The sequence below is a fragment of the Tiliqua scincoides genome, chromosome 1 (genome assembly GCF_035046505.1).
Source record: "Tiliqua scincoides isolate rTilSci1 chromosome 1, rTilSci1.hap2, whole genome shotgun sequence".
In the NCBI taxonomy this organism is placed as follows: domain Eukaryota; kingdom Metazoa; phylum Chordata; class Lepidosauria; order Squamata; family Scincidae; genus Tiliqua; species Tiliqua scincoides.
The window spans coordinates 306017421-306038616 of record NC_089821.1 but is presented as its reverse complement, the minus strand read 5'-3'; the positions used below and the strand labels follow the sequence as shown (position 1 = coordinate 306038616).

Below are 21196 nucleotides of genomic sequence, written 5' to 3'. Positions count from 1 at the left end.
CCGCTGTGAGATACAGGAAGCTGGACTAGATGGGCCTATGGCCTGATCCAGTGGGGCTGTTCTTATGTTCTTATGTTCTTATATCACATGGTAAGTTAGTAATGTGGTAGCTCTTTTTGTAGACAAAACTTGGCTATTGTGATGCAGGTTTATTCGGGGCATGTAATTTCTCTTATTTTCTCAGCTGCTTCAGCCCTTCTTCCTTTTTATTTTTGGGGCTTCCCTAATAGTTCAGATATAATTCAAATAGTTATCGAACTCTGGTCCTTCACCTGCTCCAGAAATGTCACTGTCTGTAATACCAATTGTGTAATGACTAACTTCATCTTTTATTCAGAGCATAGATGCCTTTGAAGTGGAACTGCAAAACTTTGAGTTGCAGGCAGCAAAACTGAGAGACCGTGGAGAAAGACTTAATTTGCCTGTGGCTATAGTTCATGAAGTTTATAAACTGGAGGTAAAGATGCTGAATAATTAGGATTGTGTGAAGTGATGCAAATTAAGTGGTATTTAACATAATTAATTCAATTTAACTCATTGATCTTGGTGAAATATAATTAATCAAGGGGGAAGCCAGGGGTGTCAAAGACAATTGCTAAAAACAAATGTGAGCTAATATAAGTTCCTAGAACACAAAATTTTTATTCCTAGAACACAAAATATAATTTCCTAGAACACAAAAAGTTACAGCATTTGCTGAAATGGGTCCAAAACCGCAAATGAGTAATAAAGTTTTGCCCTGATGCATTCAATTGGTGACTGTGCATTGAGAGGCCAATCTAGGTGTGTCTACTCAGAAGTAAGCCTCATTAAAGTCAGTGGGGCTTACTTCCAGGAAAGTGTGAATAGGATTGCAGCCTGAGATGCATGTGTGTCTAAAATGACTCCTCCAGCCATTTCAGTTGAGCCTGGATGAGTATTACAATAGGAAGGGGGGATGTATGTGCTGATAAATGTTTGTATGTTCAGAAGGTAGTTTGCATGCATCAGTGGCTGTTAACACTTGTGGATGTCCCATGCAAGGTGTGTTTTCTCATAGAATGTTTGGCTTCACCAAATCAATAACTAATTTGATAAATAAATTAGCTTTTATTAGAATAAATAAATTGGCTTTGCCAGAGCTCCGCATTGTTAATGATTTGGCTTTGCCGTAGTTTTTTTTTAACAGTATATGCCATTACTAGTGGGCATAAAAATATGTAGGCAGAGAGACTTTTTTTCCTAACCCATCTTCTTGATGATTACTCTCTTGCTGGTATTCAAGAAATAGCAGCTAACAGAGGTTAAGTAACTGTGAGAAATCCAATATCTACAATGCGTATTTTTTCTATCCTATTTGATGCCATTACCTCAAGAGTAATTGATCTCAATTAATTCCACCCTCAATCAACAGCAGTGTAACTGGAGTGAAATGAATTTTAATGATAATAACCATCATGTGATAAAACTCCTTTTGCTAGTGTAGCTTTGGATACAATTCTGTGTTTGTATACCATCATTAGAATATAAATTCTAGCCTAAAAGTTCTAGCCTATAAGTTCTAGCCTAAAAATCATCCTGGTTTTGTTTTTTTATTTCATATCAAGCCCTCAGGTGCCTCTTGGGACTCATTTTTGTGGGTCTCTTAGGGCCCAAGAGACCGTATGGTGGCCTTACACTGGCAATCCATAGGCATAAGGCCTCAGTCACTGTTGTGCGAGCTGCTCTGACTGAGGGCATCTTGCTAATGATATTGCCAGAGCAGGAAGTCCCACAATGGCAGCGGCAGGCTGCCAGTCCCATTCCAGAGTAGGTAGGTGAGCAGGAGAGAAGGATCATAGGTGGTTCAGTGGCAGGAACAGGGCTGGGCCAGGGATGGGAGGGGGAGGATCTCAGTATCAGTGGTAGATGCTGAGATCCTAGCTCCCTTTTCCCAGCCCAACACTCCCTCTTACTCTCCTTGAAATTATGCCACCTAAATAGTTCACATGACTCTGAGGAGACCCACTGGAGGGCAGGCAGTCTATGGCAAGGTACATAACAAAGATTTTATATATATATATAAAAACACACTTTTATGTCTTCTTCATGAATCTACTTCATGTCTAGGATGTGCTGGATGACCTTTGGGGGATCCTGAGAGCCAAACAGAAGGAACTGACCACTCCATCTGTTGCCGATCACCAACACGAAGCTTTGTTGAGAGAACTAGAAGAGCTTGTAAGCATTGGGCAAGAGAAGGTTGCGCAGGTACCAAAGCTGAAACCTACCAGTCGACAGAACTTGGAATTTCTTCTGCAAAATCACAAGGTATTGACTTTCTAAAATAACTGCAGTGTTATTGCGAGGAGTTTGATCCTTCATTCCTTGCCATTAATGACAAGCAAAAGATCGATAGTGTTTGAAGTAAAACATTACAATGCTGTAGAAACTGTAAATGAGCATATTTCATACCATCAATCATTCAATCCAGTTTATTCCTTAAAACCATAGGTCATCACAATACATCAGAAATCTTAAGGAAGAAAAATGTTATTACTGGTTATATTTATTTATTTATTTATTTATTTATTTATTTATTCTGAAGTTTTACACGAATTTTCTTTGCAGCTCTAGCAAACTTTGCTACTTCGTAGGTGATGGTAGCATCTGTACCCGCAAGCAAATTGCATAGCTGAACTAGCAAGGGTCTATCATACAATAATCTAAGTGAACCAGCAAGAAATTGATCCCTAGGATGTTCATAGAAAGAGCAATTAAATAAATAGTGAAAGATATCATCAGTTTCCCCTAATCCACATAAACAAACTCTTTGATGAAAGGGGGTATGTATTTCCCCTCTAACCAGACCGATGGCAAACATTGAAAGCAGAGGGCCTTAAATGTTTTCGTAACGGAGCAGCAGCTAAATTTATAAAATAATTTTCCAAACCAAAAGATGTTTTATAAACATGAAACCAAAGAGCAGATGACTTTTGGGAAACAGTACATAAATCCATCCTTAGACTAAAGGCTAATTTTTTCTTTAAGCATCTGCTTGATTTCATTAGAAATAAAAGTAGGGAGGGACTCTAAATTGAGTCCATATTCCTCCATAATGGGTCTACCCAAATTTGCCCAAGACTTTTCAGGAAGGATTTTGAAGTTGTTCTATAAAACATTTCTGTGGAAAGCGGGAATCATTCATGGAGTTCAATTTTAACCAATACATAATAAGTACAATATGAGAGCGAGCTTCAATCGAAATCAATCCCACTTCAGCTCTTAAATATACAATTGGTGTTGCACAGGGAACAGATAAAAGGGATCGTATAAAAAAAATTTTGGGCCAATTCCAGAATAGGGGACTTTATATATCCCCAGACCTCAGCCCCATAGGTTATTTGAGGAATTATTTTTTTTAGCAAACACCTCAACAGCTGGAGCAACTAAGCTTCCCCCGTGAACTCTGGTAAATCAAAGTGAAGGTTGAGTAGAGTGAGTTGCTTTCAAATTAATTGCATTTAAATGGTACTTCCATGAGAGTTGAGTAGTAAAATGAAGACCAAGGTAACTAAAAGCACCAAGCTGCTCTATAGGCTTTCCATCAAGGTTCCATCTATGACATTTTCTATTTCTCCCAAAAACTACAACTTTAGTTTTAGCATAATTAATAGCCAAATGTTCTCTTACACAATACTTACTCAATTTAACTAAAAGCCTCCACATACCCACAAGAGTGGTAGAGACCATTGCAATATCACTGCTTATAAAAGAATTGAGAGCCAAAATGCTCCCTGGGCACCATGGGGTACACATGAAGTCTTCCGTTTCCAAGGCTCTGGGACATATAGATGTGCTCACTGAGCATTGAAAACCTCTTCAAGGGGGGCAGGCAAAGACGTTTCAGTGATGCATGTGGTTCAAAGCCAAATCTTGAAAAAGACTTACATTTCTGAGCATTTGTTGAACAGATTTTCAGAACCTCAGCCTTGGGCACTTCTGAGGAATATTAGCAGGTTATCTGAAATAAGGTAAAAGGACTGTCCCATCTGCCCTTTTTCACTGTGCCCCTAAGCCAGTGGTTCCCAAACGGTGAACCATGGCTCCCTGGGAAGCCATGGAAACCAGCCAGGAGAGCTGTAGAATCCTTGCAAAAAACCAGCTACCCTGTACGATGTATAGGATTGTAGTCCTAATGGGGAGCCGCAGCCAATGGCCCAGTAGGTCAAGGGAATCCCCAGCTGAAAAAATTTGGGAACCACTGCCCTAGGCCTTAGTTCAGTGGTGAAGCATAGATCTTGCACATATAAAGTCCCAGATGAAATCCCTGGATTTTCCAACTTCAAAGAATATCTTGGAGTACAGTGGGAACATTCTGTGCCTGTGAGCCTATCAGTGTCAACAACATTTAGTTGCATGGCTAATGGACTGGGAGGGGCCAACAGATCAGTTGGTTAACTGCCCCCTTCCTCTACACACCCCCATCCCTGCCCCGTTCTTCCCCCACCATTTCCCCCACCACTTCCTGCCCACCCATTGCCTCATTCCCCTGACACTTGCTGCCCACTCACTTCCTGCTCACCATGCCAACTTATCGGTGCTGGTGCAGTCAAGGCAGCCACTGTCACCCAACCACTGCTGCTCACCATTTATACTGGTGGCCAGGCTGCACTCTATGGCATATTGTGTTTTGCCATGGACGTAAAGTGTACAGCAGGATAGGATTGGGCTCTTAATGTCTGCAAATCACCTCAATATCACCAGATGCAACATTTTTGTTCTTTTAAAATTATGACTTGCAATTAAACAGCAAAATGTGGTATATTTCTGGAAGAGGGCAACATCTCAGGTGGTCAACTGAAGGCATATGTCAGTGCCTGGAGACCACCTGGGTACTTGATTTTTATGGATGAAAGTGGGATGTCAATGATGCAGAATAAATTTAAATAATCATGTGCCACTAGCAATAAAATATGGAAGAAGTATTTCATTTGTCTTGGGTTTATTTCTTACGCAGAGCTTTTATGATGAGCTTTTGCAAATGAGCAAAGGTATTTTGCACCGGTGAGGGAGGTTGTTGTCACTGTGATGAATAATCATAAAATCCACCCAAAGCTATAATTATTTTGCTCACAATAAAATACAGCCCTAGCTAACAAAGATTAGTGTTTATAAATTGCCCAGGAGATTCTATAAACATGAAATGATTCCTCCTTAACTGTTTTTAATTTTCACTTAAGAGAAGCAGTTAGTCATTTATGTTTTCATCAGAAGAAAATTGCTCTTATCTTGCCTCTTCAAAGTAGAAAATGCCTGTATGAGGGCAGAACAAGCTTGGCATGTACAAAAATGTCCTTTCTGCAGTGACATACCTAGGGTATTGGACACCTGGGGCGGGCTACTCAAAGTGAAGGGTAGACCTGGCCTCCACCTTGAGTGGAGACCAGGTCTACCTTTCTCTTTGAGAAGTGGGCCCACCACAGGGTCTCAAGGTGGAGGCCAGGACTACCCATGGCTTTAAATAGCCAATAGATCCAACATCCTCCAAGGAATATCGAGGTGGAGACCAGGTCTACCTTTCAAGCAGCCACTGTTTTAGCTCATTCAGGCCGAAGTCAGAACTTTAAATTTCACCTGGGTCAGAGCCCCTCAAATGCCGCTTCCTTTTAGGGACTACATAGGAGCATGATTTTTCAATGAGGATGAAATTAAAACACATAACTGCTTTCTTTACTTCTCATTTTTGTTTTTTAAAAAATAAAACACCTCTGCGTATTGGTCAGTGTAGGCTGGTTGTGCTGGACTGGGGCAGTGTGTGCATAGACAGTGCCTGTGGCTGCATCTGCTAACACCTATATCACCTACCTAGTTTGCTTTTAAAGTGATTATAATTATAATTTATAAAATGTGCCCTTTGAATAGAAACACATTGCAGCACTTTCTGCATTTTTCCTCCTTGGGACAAAACAAAATCCATGAAAAATAAAAATGTTTAGGAACACCTCTTTCCCATCAGGGCCTTTGTGACATCACCAACCATTGCACTAGTTTTCAGCTTCATCTCAAATCTAATTATACACCCCCAGCGACCAACATACCTTAGGAAAGAGCCCAGAACGTTGATGCTTTACAAACCAGGAAGCGTGGGATCAAGAATGAATGTGGGTAGAGACAGATGATTAATTACTATCATTTGGCAAGAACTCTTAACAGTGAAATCCTAACCTGTGCTGGTACAGCCAGGCCACATGGCCTGCGCTGTATGCAATGCAAGTTAGGAGCAGGCTGGAGGTCGCCCCAGCCTGCCCTATGGGGCTACTTGGATCTGTGCCAGCTGTTTAGCTAGCACACATCCCAGAATTCCATGCAGGGTTGTGGCCTGGGAGCAGGGGTTAGGATATGGCATGCATTGCTGCTGCTAATTCCAGCCCCCTCCTGGGTCCAATCCTCCACTATTCTGCTCTTCCCCCATCCAAAAATACTCCTCCCTGCCTCCAGACCCTCTTTCACCCTCTGCACTGCCCAGCACAAACCTACCCGTGTCAGCCAGTACAGGGTTGAGATCCGGCCTGGTCAAGCCAGCTCAGGCCTCTGAGTTGGCCCATCCAGCTCTCATGCTGGCACAAATGTGCCTTATGGCACACTTGGAGCCAGCACTGGTTCAAATGCCAGTTTGGATTGGGCTGTAAATAGCAAAAATGAGGGCACATTCCTAACCAGGTCTACTCCGAAGTAAGTCCTGTTGTGTTCAGTGGGACTTACTTCCAGGAAAGTGAGGTTAGGATTGCAGCCAAAATGTGATGACTTCTAAATGAAAAACCACCCCAGGCACATATACTGCAGAAGTATTTTTTGTTTCAAACATATACCTGTCAGAAACCTTCCTTTTTTAAAGGGTTAATTGTATGAAGCGTTCATTATTGGGGCTGTTTTTCTTTTTTGGTATTCAGGACTTTTTCCAGAATCTTCATGATCACATGCTGGCCACTCAGATGTGTTCAAAAAGAGTGGCACCTTCTTTCTTACAAAAGAAAGAGACATTCTGGAATGAGCTGGTAGAGAAGGTCAAAGCATTGGAAGAGCAGGCTGTCCAACATGGAACCCGTTTGGAGAGACTTTTACAGGTAAGGAAACTCACTGAGTTTCCACCTAATCTTGTAACCTTTCTTGTTCTTTCTAGTATTCCACTCAGCAACAACTACACTCAGGATGGTGTCATGGTTCTGGACTTAGACTTGGAAGATCCAGGTTCAAATCCCCACTCAGCCATGAAGCTTCCTGGGTGACCTTGGGCCAGTCACTATCTCACATAAGAAGAGCCCCGCTGGATCAGGCCAAAGGCCCATCTATTCCAGCTTCCTGTATCTCACAGTGGCCCATAAAATGCTTCAGGGAACACTCAAGACAACAGACACAACCTGCATCCTGGTGCCTTCCCTGCATCTGACAATCAGAGGCAGCCTACCTCTAAAACCAGGAGCTTGCACATACCTACCATGACTTGTAACCCATGATGATATTTTCCTCCAGAAATTTGTCCAATCCCCTCTTAGAGGCATCTAGGCAAAATGCCATCACTACTTCCTGTGGCAAGGAGTTCCACAGACTAACCTAGCTCTCAGCCTAACCTACCTCACAGGGTTGTGAGAGAAAAGAAGGAAAGGAACTAGGTACACCATCCTGAGCTCCTTAGAGGAAAGGCGGTATAGAAATGTTAAAATAAATGCCAGAATTAGTATATCATATAAGTGGAAGTAATCCTTATTACAGTGCCCCATAAGAATTTGAATGGTTTGAACAAATGTTTTCAAGTTAGTCAAGTTTTCCAGGAGCCATTGCTTCATAAAACATTTATTAATCTTGCCGCAATGACTCTTCGTCTTGAGCAAGAGATATCCTCAAAAAGCATATCATGGAACTGGTAAAGGTGAGTGTGACCCAGGGGATAGAGCACCTTTCCTACAAGAAAGGCAAAAGCACCTATGCCTTTTTTGTTTAGGAAAGGATGGCTTAGGGGAGTGGGACACACATGATTTAGGTTTATAGGGTACATGGTATGGAGAACCTGGAGTATTGTGTCCAGTTCTGGTTGCCGCATCTCAAAAAAGACATAGTGGAAATGGAAAAGGTGCAAAAGAGAGCGACTAAGATGATTACGGGGCTGGGGCACCTTCCTTATGAGGAAAGGCTATGGCGTTTGGGCCTCTTCAGCCTAGAAAAGAGACGCCTGAGGGGGGACATGATTGAGACATACAAAATTATGCAGGGGATGGACAGAGTGGATAGGGAGATGCCCTTTACACTCTCACATAATACCAGAACCAGGGGACATCCACTAAAATTGAGTGTTGGGCAGGTTAGGACAGACAAAAGAAAATATTGCTTTACTCAGCATGTGGTCGGTCTGTGGAACTCCTTGCCACAGGATGTGGTGCTGGCGTCTAGCCTAGATGCCATTAAAAGGGGATTGGACAAGTTTCTGGAGGAAAAATCCATTACGGGGTACAAGCCATGATGTGTATGCGCAGCCTCCTGATTTTAGAAATGGGCTATGTCAGAATGCCAGTGCAAGGGAGGGCACCAGGATGAGGTCTCTTGTTATCTGGTGTGCTCCCTGGGGCATTTGGTGGGCCGCTGTGAGATACAGGAAGCTGGACTAGATGGGCCTATGGCCTGATCCAGTGGGGCTGTTCTTATGTTCTTATGAGAAGGTGAAGAGAGAGATGTTATTCTCTTTCCCTTATAATACTAGAATGGAGCCACCCAATGGCATTAATTGGCAGTACACGCATTACAGACAGAAAAAAAGACCTTCTTTGTACCGTCCTTTGTTATACAAAATGAACTTTTGGAACTCACTACCTCATGATGTTGTGGCAGCTGCCAGTACTTTGATCCCCCTATATACAATTGCAACATGTATTGAACACATCCAGTTAGAAAACTGGTTTCCAGCCCATGGACCACAGGTGATCCACAAGACCCTGAGAAGTGGTCTGTGAGGTCTCAGAAAAAGAGATTGCCTTCAATTACTTTCAGTATCTTGCCAAGTGAGTGCTTCATTGTGGACCACCAGAGAGGGTAGAGAACAGTCCGCCCACAGCCACAGCCAGCAACAAAAGTAGCAACCAACAGTTATTCTCTATAAATAAATCTAATAAACCTCTAATAAATCTTCTCTAATTATTACAAATTTAATTGGATTTTTTATGTGCAGGAGAGTGGGGAATTGGCATATGGTCCGCAGCGATTCCGGTTTTAGTCTCAGTGTCTATGGAATATGTTTTTTTAAACATTAAAAAAATGTTTATTTTTCATTTCAGAAATGTATATCCTGATTTTTCTGTAAAAGCTCAAGGCGGCTCACAAAGATGTAATGCAATAAATGCAATGTAAATATGTCAGTAATGGAGTATAAAAACATTTACATTTAAAATCCAATGTCAGTAAAATTCCATTATTACAGAGCCAAAAAAAGTCGTAAACGTCCGAAGCACAGCACGGCATAATTACATGAACCTGTATTTATGAATAAATGCAACAAAAATCTGTTTCCTCTCTTAGGATTGGATCAAATTCAATGAGACCTGTGGGTCTTTCGTCCAAAAACTCGAGACAGCTTCCTCTGCTGTGCCTTCTGTGGGTCTGGTGGAAGAGACAGAAGAAAGGTTACTGGAAAGGACTGGAATCCTCCAGGTATTTTTTTCTTCTCCCTGGAATCTGTCACTAGCATTATTAGAACATAAGAACAGCCCCACTGGATCAGGCCATAGGCCCATCTAGTCCAGCTTCCTGTATCTCACAGTGGCCCACCAAATGCCCCAGGGAGCACACCAGATAACAAGAGACCTGCAAGGCTTCCTGGGAATTGTAGTTAAGAACATAAGAACCGCCCCACTGGAGCAGGCCATAGGCCCATCTAGTCCAGCTTCCTGGATCTCACAGCGGCCCACCCAATGCCCCAGGGAGCACACCAGATAACAAGAGGCCTCATCCTGGTGCCCTCCCCTGCATCTGGCATTCTGACATAACCCATTTCTAAAATCAAGAGGTTGCGCATACACATCATGGCTTGTACCCCGTAATGGATTTTTCCTCCAGAAACTTATCCAATCCCCTTTTAAAGGCGTCTAGGCTAGACGCCAGCACCACATCCTGTGGCAAGGAGTTCCACAGACCGACCACACGCTGAGTAAAGAAATATTTTCTTTTGTCTGTCCTAACCCGCCCAACACTCAATTTTAGTGGATGTCCCCTGGTTCTGGTATTATGTGAGAGTGTAAAGAGCATCTCCCTATCCACTCTGTCCATCCCCTGCATTAATATGAGGAGTGATATTATTGGGGGTCAAGGCCATAGCTCAGCGGTTCAGCACATGCCTTAGGGACTGAGCATCACAATCGTAAAACACTTCGGTCGCTAGAAGTGGCTGAGGGCCCAATCCTATCCGATTTTCCAGTGCCAGTGTTGCTGTGCCAATGGGGCATGCACTGCCTCCTGTGGTGTAGAGGTAGTCACAGAGGCCTCCTCAAGGTATAGGAACATTTGCTGTTTTACCTTGGGGTTGCATTGCGGCTGCACCAGTGCTGGAAAGTTGGATAGGATTGGGCCCTAAATTATCAGTGGCTTATCAAGAAAATTGGCTGCTCCTGTTGTCCGTCCTGCCAGTTATTTTACTTGCTGCAATCTTTACATTCTTCCTTAGCAAATCAAAAGGAGCACTGAGGAAGAACAGGCCAGATATCATCAGCTCATGGCAGAAGGGAAGAAGGTGATGGCGCTCGTGAGTTGTCCTGAATTACAAAGCCAGGTTGGGAAGCTGGAAGAGCAGTGGCAGTCCCTTTGCACAAAAGTTGACCTTGAGCTACAGAGGCTGGAGACCATGCTCAGGCTCTTGTCCAGGTAGGTGAGACCTTTCTCCGCAGCCTAGGTCAATGATGCATAACCAATTTTGGCCCATTCTTATAGGGTGACATCAGTTTAGGCTGCAGTCCTTCACGTACTTACCAGGGGATGACTCCTATTTTTGTTTTAAGGTCTTATACCCACCTTTCAATCTGCAAGTTCTCCAAGGCTGTTTATAATCATAGTATAGCTATGGGGGCAGCACCGTAAATATTGTAGACCCTGCAACACGCTGTTTATGTTGTCCCTTCCACTTGCTGTTGGAGCCATTCTGGGCAATGACGGCAACTGTCAAGCTCCTCGGGGGAGACCCTGCTTTACCTTCTGCTGTCTATAGAGCAGTGGTTCTCACCCTTTTTAGCCTAGGACCCACTTCTGAGAATGAAAATCTGTCTGGGGCCCACTGGAAGTGATATCAACAACCTGGAAGTTATGTCATAGCCAGAAATGACATCATCAAACAGGAAGTGACATCACAATAATGTCGGAGCCGAAAGTGATGTCATCAAGCAGGAAGTTCTTGCCTAGAAACTCAACTGTAAATGACAAGATACAGTATTCCAGCTCAGAAGCTTCTTCCAATTCTCCCTGCCCTCGCTACCATTGCTATCAAGCAAAAAATAAAACAACATCTGGAACGAAATATTTTTGTATTTATTTACTACTGTTTTTATTTCCGTCTCTATTTACAAAATCTCAAGCTACTTCTTGTATTGTGCTTGAAACTAACAAACACTGATGTGGCTATTGATACAGCACTAGGCAGAAAGAAGTGCACCCCACTCATGCACCTCAATACAAGAAGTAGCTTGAGCTTTTGTAAATAAAGGAAATAAAAACAGTCGTATCCCCCTCAGAAGGAAGATAAGCAGGGATGCTTCCCCTCATCTCCCCCAAGCCTAAGCACGTCTACTCAGAATTGACTCCCATTATAGGCAATGGGGCTTACTCCCAGGTAAGAGTAGACAGAATTGCAGCCTAAGAGAGAAGTAAGAAGAGGGGAAGGGTGCACATCTGAGAAGCGGCTGGGGGAGCAGCACTCTCCCTGGGTGCTTCCCCCCCCCACATGCCAGGCTTGCCCTCCCTCCTCCACCCCTCCGGGCTGCTCTCTTGGCAGCCAGGCAACCAGGGATCCCCCCTCACCCCAGCAAAGATATAAAGAGAGGACGTGCTAGCCAGGGCCGGAAAGGATCGTGGCTTCCAGGCGATTTCAGAGAGGGAGAGAGGTTGTGATGCAGAGGACGAGAACGGCAGTGGGGTGGCGGCGGCGGCGATGCTGCTTTCAAAGCAGACTTACAAGAAGGGAGATCACACAGGTCTGCCTCTACTCACCCAAGCCCTGTGTTCAAGTCTCTGCCTACACTCTTCAGCCCAGTCCAGCTGCGGGGGGGGGGGGGAGCTGCTCTGTCTTGCAACCCTGAGACAGCCTATCCCATCAAAGCAGCCATACTGACAAAGGTTGGTGGGGCGAAGCCTGGCTGACTCGTCCACATCTCTCCTGGTCCTTCTTTGCCTGCAATCCAAGTCTGCACGCTGAAATTGGCCCCCCTGAGGGAAGCCTCCAAGTGCAGAGAGAGGTCCAGCTGGAAGGCAGCAGCATGCTTTCTGGGGAAAAGCAGCACGCTGCTTTCTTTGCACATGTGCAAGCCGCTCTTAGTTATGTCTCAATGCCGGGAAGTTTAAAATGGCGATGCCTAGGCTTTGCCCACTTCCAAAATGGCATCACCTAGGTCTTTTGCCATCTTCCAAGATGGCTGCCGCCAACTTCTTGCGACCCACCAGAAATTGGGTCGTGACCCACCAACTGGGTCCCGACCCACAGTTTGAGAACCACTGCTATAGAGGTTTGATTGGCTGGCACATGGTACCAGGCCTTCTCTGTGGTGGTACCCAAGCTCTCCTTTAGGTGTTTGTTAAAACCTTGCCTGATGGCCATGCTTTGAGGACTGTGGAGAATTGAAAGTGGGCTGTCTCTGTACACCGATGGTTATTCTCTGGTTCTGTGGTTGTCTTATTGAATTCTGTCATAGACTTTACTTTTTTTTTCTGATGTCCAGGTGGCCAGTAACTAAGTAATGGGGAGTGCAGGCTAAATGGAACTTGGCTCCTAGTTCACCTTTGGTGACCCCCCTCATCAAAAAGGGTGACTCCCCTCATCAGAACTTCCTTTACCTGTGCACATGAGTTGGAGTGAAGTTAACTTCCATGACATTTATACTGCTGCGACTGCAATATTTTGAATTGAACTACATGAGAACATTCTTTTAAACTGAATGCTTGATGTATGGGAAGAGCAGAGTCACCTGCTCTGCAGTTAAATTGATTCAAGTTCCAACCTTGATTTGTTTCTGCAGCTATAACAGAGATTCAAGGGAGCTGGAGAAGTGGCTGGAGTCCGCACAGCAAAGGATAAACGACTGGAAGGAGCAGTCGCTCAGTGCATCCCAAGACCTGGACACTGTCAGAAGCAACATTTGCAACTTGCTTGTAAGTCTGTGGTTTGGCAACATCAGTGACATAGCTTAGAGGGGGTGCAAAGCACTTTTGCAGAGGGTGTGCAAGGTTTTGCAGGGAGCCTCACCATGGCATGCAAGCACCCCTCCCCTTCCCCTTTGGAGCCATTCCAGGCTGCAAGAGCAAAACTGAGGCATTGCTTGTGGCCTGGAATGGCTCAAAGTAGAGGGGGAGGGGCCACTTGCACACTGTGGTGAGGCTCCCTGCAAAACTTAGTACTTTGCACCCCCTCTAGCTATGGCACTGGGCAACATCTATGTTGCTTACAGTACCTACTCCTTCCTGGAGCACATGATAACATAATGTTTTGAAGTGGGAATCATTTCTCCCTGCAGAAAACCTGTTTCATACAATGGCCTCCTAGCAACAGTTTTTTTGCAATTAATAATCTTTCTTCTTCGGCTTTTTTAAAAATCATGCTGTGATGAATCCCCTGTATTTTTTCCAGTTTCCCCCCGTTTTTCTGTATTTTTTAGACAGTTTTTAACTCCCTAGAAGCTTCTATGTCATTCAGCTTCTGGGATATACTTTCCAAGCAGTCTTTATTCTTTGTCTGTGCAAATCTCCAGCACTAGGACGAGAGAAAGAGAGCACAGGTGTTTGTGTATTTGGCTTTCCTTCCTGTCTGAGATGGCTAACCCCCTACTGAGATTGGTATGCACTTATCCATTAGGTCGCAGCCCTGTCTGTCTTGGTCCAAGGGGTAGGATGGAGTGAGCAGGTATAGTTTCCACTCCTCCAATTAGGTAACCGGATGGCATCATTATACATTTCCCAAGCTCACAGGAAGGGGGGATTTGTTCTCTACCAGCTGCCTGAGTGACCTCTTTGTTGGGAGCTCAGAAAGGAGCACTCACTTGCCCAACCGCAAGAGAAAGGACTAGATATTCCTTTTGCAGAGTAAGTAGATTAAGCTGGGGACTGTTTGGATTGTTTGGACTTTGTTTTTTTAATTGACTTCCCATCATTTTAACCACTTACAACCCCTTAATTTAAGGTACACGAGGCATGTGATTCAGCAGCACCTCAGCACCCTCTGCTGGGTGCTAATGGCTATTGCATCCTTTTGGTGAAAATAATTTCCTTATGTTTTCTTGCCAAGCAGGCATTTTTCATCATCAGGCTGTACTTTTATGACATGCCTTTTCCCATTTTATTTAATCTGTTTTGTTTAGCCTTTGAACAAACTAGTTCCATTTTGTTCTTTGGTTGGCCTTGTCCATGTTGACAGATAATTCTGTAGATTGTCATGTCTCTTTGCCTTATAGATGTTATTGTGGAATTCCTTTTTAGGGGTTCAGTGCTCTCTAGGAGGAAGGGCTTCCCAGACAGCCCTCTTCTGCCTGGTCTCTGCAGCCTGGGATGGTGGCCACAGATACATTCTATGAAGGTTTTTACTCTTTCAGCTTCCTGTCTAGTAAAAGGAAAATAGGAAGCAGGAAGGGGTTAGTGTGTGCACTAACCATTGGGCACTACTCCCCCTCAGTCAGCCTTCTGGGAATTCCCTTCTCTGACACGTGCCTATGTGATTCCCCCCCCCCCCCTACTCTTTAGGCATTCTCTAAAGAAGTTGATGACAGATCATCCTTGAAGTCATCAGTCATAAGCACGGGCAATCAGCTCTTGCTTATTAAGGCCTGTGATGCTGCGATCCTCCGGTCGTTTCTGACAGAGCTTGAGCAGAAATGGGCAGACCTGATTGCTCAACTTCCAAGCATCCAAGAGAAGTTTCACCAGGTGAGGAGCAAAAATCAATAGCCAAACCCTGCTCAACAGGTTATTGCTGGCATTTATTCTGAAGGGCTATATTATGCAGTCTAATTATTTCTTTGTTCTGGGTTGCTTATCGTATTCATCTTTCTTAAGCAAAATCCATTATATTAAGGCATCAAAAACTGCTGTTATTGCAGCCTCTGTACCTTTTGTAGGTGTCACTGATTACAAGGATTTATACAAACTTAAAGTATGCAATTCAGTAATGAGGTGCTGAAGTTCAGTTTAAATCATACTGGCCTATGTCCAATCCCCATTCTTTAGCTTTGACTTAAAATAGATCATGATCTAAGAAATTGAAATTTGTACTGTTTTTCCCTCATCCTTACTGTCCTGCACTGGCTAACTCACACACTTTTGTCACTTTTGCCTTTTAAGGTTTTTTCTTTATTATTTCCATTTATACCCTGCCTTTCATCCCTGGCAACTAGTCTTCCCTGGCAACTGTTTTTCTATGTGCAGGGATTTTTAATTTTTTAATTTGTGTGTGCGTGCGTGTGTGTGAGAAGAACTGTTCGGACACGATGGCCCCCTTTGATGGAACGTCTTGGGGTGAGTGAGCACATTGGTACAAGGGACATGCTTAGGAACCTACTTCTCCTGTCAGTGCATTCACTCTACCCCCAAAACATGACTGAATAAAACTACTGTCCTCTTCTCACGTGCAGCTTGTGAGAACTATGCCTCAGTTCTGCCTTCCTTTTCATGCATTCACATATGTGTTCACCTAAGAACAGCCCCACTGGATCAGGCCATAGGCTCATCTAGTCCAGTTTCCTGCATCTCACAGCAGCCCACCAAATGCCCCAGGGAGCACACCAGATAACAAGAGACCTGCATCTTGGTGCCCTCCCCTGCATCTGGCATTCTGACATAGCCCATTTCTAAAATCAGGAGGTTGCACATACACATCATGGCTTGTAACCCATAATGGATTTTTCCTCCAGAAACTTGTCCAATCCCCTTTTAAAGGCATCCAGGCCAGATGCCGTCACCACATCCTGTGGCAAGGAGTTCCACAGACCGACCACACACTGAGTAAAGCAATATTTTCTTATGTCTGTCCTAACCCTCCCAATGCTCAATTTTAGTGGATGTCCCCGGTTCTGGTGTTATGTGAGTGTAAAGAGCATCTCTCTATCCACTTTATCCTTCCCATTCATAATTTTGTATGTCTCAATCATGTCCTCCCTCAGGCGTCTCTTTTCTAGGCTGAAGAGGCCCAAACGCCATAGTCTTTCCTCATAAGGAAGGTGCCCCAGCCCAGTAATCATCTTAGTCGCTCTCTTTTGCACCTTTTCCATTTCCACTATGTCCTTTTTTTCGTAGATGTGGCAACCAGAACTGGACACAATAGAAGGAAATGTCTAGCTCTCCAATTTTATCTTAACTCCCTTGCTGAGGATTTTGCTATATTGCAATTTTTATTAACCACCACTGATTCTGACATTGTTTCTCAGATAGCTAAATTTATCTCACAAATTGTGGCGACCAATTTGAAGCGTGCCCCTATTCTCTGAAGTGCTTGGGTTGTAGGTGTCATTTGTAGTCTGCAATGTTGATAGTATATGTATTTTGTATATTTTTTTTTCTTTTTGGCTTCCCCTAGCTTTTCATGTATGAATGTTCTCAATGTGTTGTAATTGTATGCCAATAAAGGTGCTGAAACTGAAACTGAAACTGGACACAATACTCCAGGTGTGGCCTTACCATCGATTTGTTCAACGGCATTATAATATTAGCTGTTTTGTTCTCAATACCTGTTCTCAATTAGCTGTTTTGTTTCTAATGATCCCAAGCATAGAATTGGCCTTTTTTACTGCCAATTTACCTGTACTTTCTTCCCCCCCATTATAAGTAGACCTCTTTATCTCAGACAAATCCAATTAGTTTTGCCTAAGTTTTTCTTGAGAGTACCCTGCTGTTTAATAAGAATATGAATGTGTTATTTTACCTGTGAAATATATGCAAAAGAGAACAAGTGCATAATTTTTTTTACCAGCTTCAGATGGCAAAGTTACCATCTCATGAAGCCATTACAGAATTAACTGCCTGGATGGACCATGTAGATCAACAGAGAAGGAACGAGGCAGCTGTCAGTCCTCAGAGTCCCTTGTGCCAAGTGAAAGACCTCCTTAAGAAGTACAGGGTGAGTAGACCAGAAGGATAAGACTTCTAGAAGCTGATTAACTGCCGCTGTTTCAGAGAGATATCAGGACCCCAAAGTGCCTATGTGTTGCCAATCACTGCCCGGAATGACTTTGACGGCAAGTGGGAGCGTGTGTGCTGACCGCCCCCCATTGACTTCACAGACTTTTCACATCAGTTCCACTGTCCATGTCCTGTGGATGCTCTTGTTTAGCGATGCCATTCTCTTGGATCAGAATGGACCTGATTGTATACTGGTGTTATTAGTCTCCTAATAAGAGAGCCTCTTAATAAAGTAAAAGACAGGAAAAGTGTTCATTGCCCACTAGGCTTGATGAGCTGGGGAGGGAAGTACGTAGTCCTAAAGCCCACACTCCACCGTAACTATTAGAGAAAGGCTTGACCCAGCGGTCAAATAGGTTCTGCCAAGCATTAATGCCTCTTTGAATGCCATCAAAATAAATCACTTTAAAACAGCTAATGGTGTTTACTGCATGGAAAGTGCCTTTTCTGAAAGGTTTGTCTTTCTGTTTTCCAGGAATACCTGATGGAAATGAACTTTAAGCAGTGGACAGTTGATTATGTCAACCAGTCACTACTGCAGATGTCAACGTGCGATGTGGAAAGTAAACGTTACGAGAGGACGGTGTTTGCTGAGCGTCTCGGGGAGATGAACTTGCAGTGGCACCGGTTGCAGGGCTCCCTGAATGAAAAGGTTTGGACATCCTTTAGATTCTCTTGCACAAAGTGACTGTCGCTTAGCTGTCTCAAGCCATACCCAAGGCTGTGTGTGTCCTGAGCAAGAGATTTGGTACTGTTTTCTCCCATGTAATTCAAATCATAACAAAGTTTTTTGCCACTACAATCTTGCAGATAAAAGAATTAGAGCACATTTTGGAGTCCGTTGCAGAAAACGAGAACAGAGCCCAGTCCTTGAGCAGTTGGCTGGAAGCACAAAGCAGTCGGCTAAAACTCATGCAGAAACCAGCTAGCCTCATCGATGCACAGGAGAGAGTCGAGGACTGCAAGGTAAAGTCAGTATTTCCTGGTGATAATGTTTCTGCCTACAGATTGCCCTGCAGCCTATCAGACTCAATCCAGAAGAAGAAAGGGATGTGGAAACCACCACTTCCTGTTATCAGCTCTGACATCATGTTATATCCTTCCTACAATGGAAGGAGGAGCCACATAGCTGCTGATCCCAGCCACTGGAGTGAGCAGGGTCAGGCTCCAGCAGATCCCTCCAGGCTCATGCCCCCTTCCTTTCTTGGCTCACCCGCCCTTGCATGTTTATTGAGCGAGCAGGCTTGGAGACAACATGAAGAACATGAGAAGAGCCCCACTGGATCAGGCCAAAGGCCCATCCAGTTCCTGTAACTCAAAGTAGCTCACCAGATGCCTCTGGGAGCACACAAGGCAATAAGAGATTTGCATTCTGTTGCCACTCGCTTGCACCTGGTATTCTAAAACCAGGAGGTTGTACATACCCATCATGACTTGTAACCTGAGGTGGACTTTTCTTCTAGAAATCTGCCCAATCCCCTTTTAAAGGCACCTGGGCCAGATACCATCACCACATCCTGTGGCAAGGAGTTCCACAGTGTTCCTCCCACTTATTCCACCCTGGCACACTCCAAGCAGCTACAGAGTTCCTGCTGCTGCTTGGAGCACTCCAGCCACATTGGCCTCTTGATAGAAGGAAGGAACCACTTACCCAGACTATTCTCCGCCCACCCCCCCAAAACCAGTGGAGATGCTCTGAGTGGCAGAGGTTCCACTGCCACTTGGAGTAGCCCACTGCATTGCAGGGAGAGAGACGATGGTGTCCAGCTGGACTCTTGCTCCCCATTCAAGGCTAATAGGGATTCTCCTGAGAGAGGAGGGGTCAAATGGTAGCTGGCCCCTGATGGTCCAAATGAGTGGACCTTCCTGTCTGACTACTCCTTCTGATGTAGCCAAGAGGACTGACTGGCTGCAGATAGAGACCATCTTGCCACTACATCACACTGACTCTCAAAATTCAACATTTGCCCTGCAACAGGGCTACTTCCACAGAACCACCTTGCAGACCATTATGCAGAGACTAGATTTAATGCTACTGCCTTTGAACTGGGACTGGAGAACCAGATCACAAAGGCCAAAATGTGGTTGGAACACACTTTGTACTGATTGGTTGGACAAACCCTTCTCAGAATCATACTTGGAGACAGTATTTGCTACAATTTTCTTGCCTTCTTCCTCCTCTTCCTTCTGGGTGCAAGATTTGTTTTTGTTTTATTGCCATGGCTACCCCTTTTTCTTCTTTTGCAGAAGTAATAAAGTAGCGGGTAGTTTTGCTATTTATTCCCTGCGATGTTTTGCTAAGCTTGGGACTGTTTCGTTTTTCTAGCCAAGGGACGGAGGGATTCATTCCAACTCGCTAGAAAGAAGCTTTGGGAATAAATAGAGGACAGATTGAAACTCTCTTAGTGAGCAGGTACACCCACTAGGGGAGAGGAAAAGAACGAGAGAGGTTAAATGACACCCAGGAATTTATTTTTTTTTCTCAAAGAAAACATGACAACAAAAAGAATTTTTGTAGCAGACTTGTGCACAAACTCATGCTTTTCAACCAGTAGTACCACTAGTAGTACTTCACAATATGGAAAGTGGTACTTGGCTCCAGAGCCAAGATAACCATGTAGCATTCCCCTGTCTGGCCTGCCCTTACTGGAGGTGCAGATGGCTGAGGCAGTGTGCACCAGTGGTCAAAATGTGGGTCTGTGCAGTTGCTTGGCCCTTCTAAAGAGATACAAGGTGCAATCCCAACCGCTTATGTCAGTGCTTTCCAGCACTGGCATAGCAGTGCCAGTGGGGCATGTGCTGCATCCTGCAGTTGGGTGGTACTCGCAGGGGCCTCCTCAAAGTAAGGGAATGTTTGTTCCCTTACCTCAGAGCTGCATTGCCCTTATGTCAGTGCTCTAAAGCACTGACATAAGCGGTTAGGATTGCGCCCACAGTTTAGGGAAAGAAGGTGCAGAGTCAAGCCCCAACTTTGGGGCCCACTTCTGTGCTCAGCTGCTTTCTCTGGTGGTTGTGGTGATAGTTGCAAAAGTGGTACTTGTTGGGGAAAAGGTTGAAAAGCCCTGGCAAAGACAGCGCTGGAAAAAGAATCAAAATCATGCAGAAACGTTAACCACATTTTACTGAGTAATGGGGTGGTCTGCAGGAATTATGCTGCTGCTTCTAGTTACAGAGAGAAGCAAAGATCTGCACAAGGGCTTGAAATGCCAGCCCTTGAGCCACTGTATGCTTCAAATTGCATACTTTAAATCAATGGTTCCCAAACTTTTTAGCACCGGGACCCACTTTTTAAAACGACACTCTGTTGGGACCTACCTAGGTTTACCAGACTTTTCTTTAAAAGGAGATCTAGAAATAAATTATTTATTTGTTCACAAGTAATAATAACCCCCCAAAAAGATGCTCAAAAAAAAATGCTCAAATATATTTACACATATTTGCAAACTGCAGGAGCTCAGTTTTCAAGGAGCTGAGCTCTATGCAATGCAATTAGCAGCTATATGAATAGCTTCAGGGCATGAGGCAATTACTGTAGTTATCTGATCTTTCTATCACCCATGTTTTCATTGGAGGCTCTGCTCCGCTGCTGTGGGGCCTACCAAAAATCAGGTGGTGACCCATCAGTGGGTTTGGGAACCACTGCTTTAAATTGTTTGCCAATAAAACCATTCACATCTGCTCTCCTTTGGACTCACATTTGCTACAGAACTGTCCTGGGATTTTTTTTATTTTTTATTTTGTATCTTTTCTAATGCTTAGATGAATTTCAGCTTGAAGACAGGGCTCTTGCAGCTGGTCATCTAGCGACTGCTATACTTTTTCCATCCTGGCT

At 44.1% G+C, this 21196-nt stretch overlaps 1 protein-coding gene across 4 annotated transcripts in view; it reads left to right on the top strand.

The window, feature by feature from the left end:
- The window catches only part of SYNE2 (spectrin repeat containing nuclear envelope protein 2), a 252356-nt gene that overhangs the window by 166074 nt on the left and 65086 nt on the right, over positions 1–21196 (top strand). For all 4 annotated transcript variants that reach the window (XM_066629628.1, XM_066629621.1, XM_066629615.1 and 1 more), the window contains 10 exons: positions 338–457; positions 2089–2289; positions 6912–7085; positions 9526–9657; positions 10667–10863; positions 13221–13353; positions 14935–15117; positions 17156–17302; positions 17840–18016; positions 18175–18330. In XM_066629628.1, coding sequence (XP_066485725.1) covers positions 338–457; positions 2089–2289; positions 6912–7085; positions 9526–9657; positions 10667–10863; positions 13221–13353; positions 14935–15117; positions 17156–17302; positions 17840–18016; positions 18175–18330 — 1620 coding nt within the window. The remainder of the gene's footprint in view (positions 1–337; positions 458–2088; positions 2290–6911; positions 7086–9525; positions 9658–10666; positions 10864–13220; positions 13354–14934; positions 15118–17155; positions 17303–17839; positions 18017–18174; positions 18331–21196) is intronic.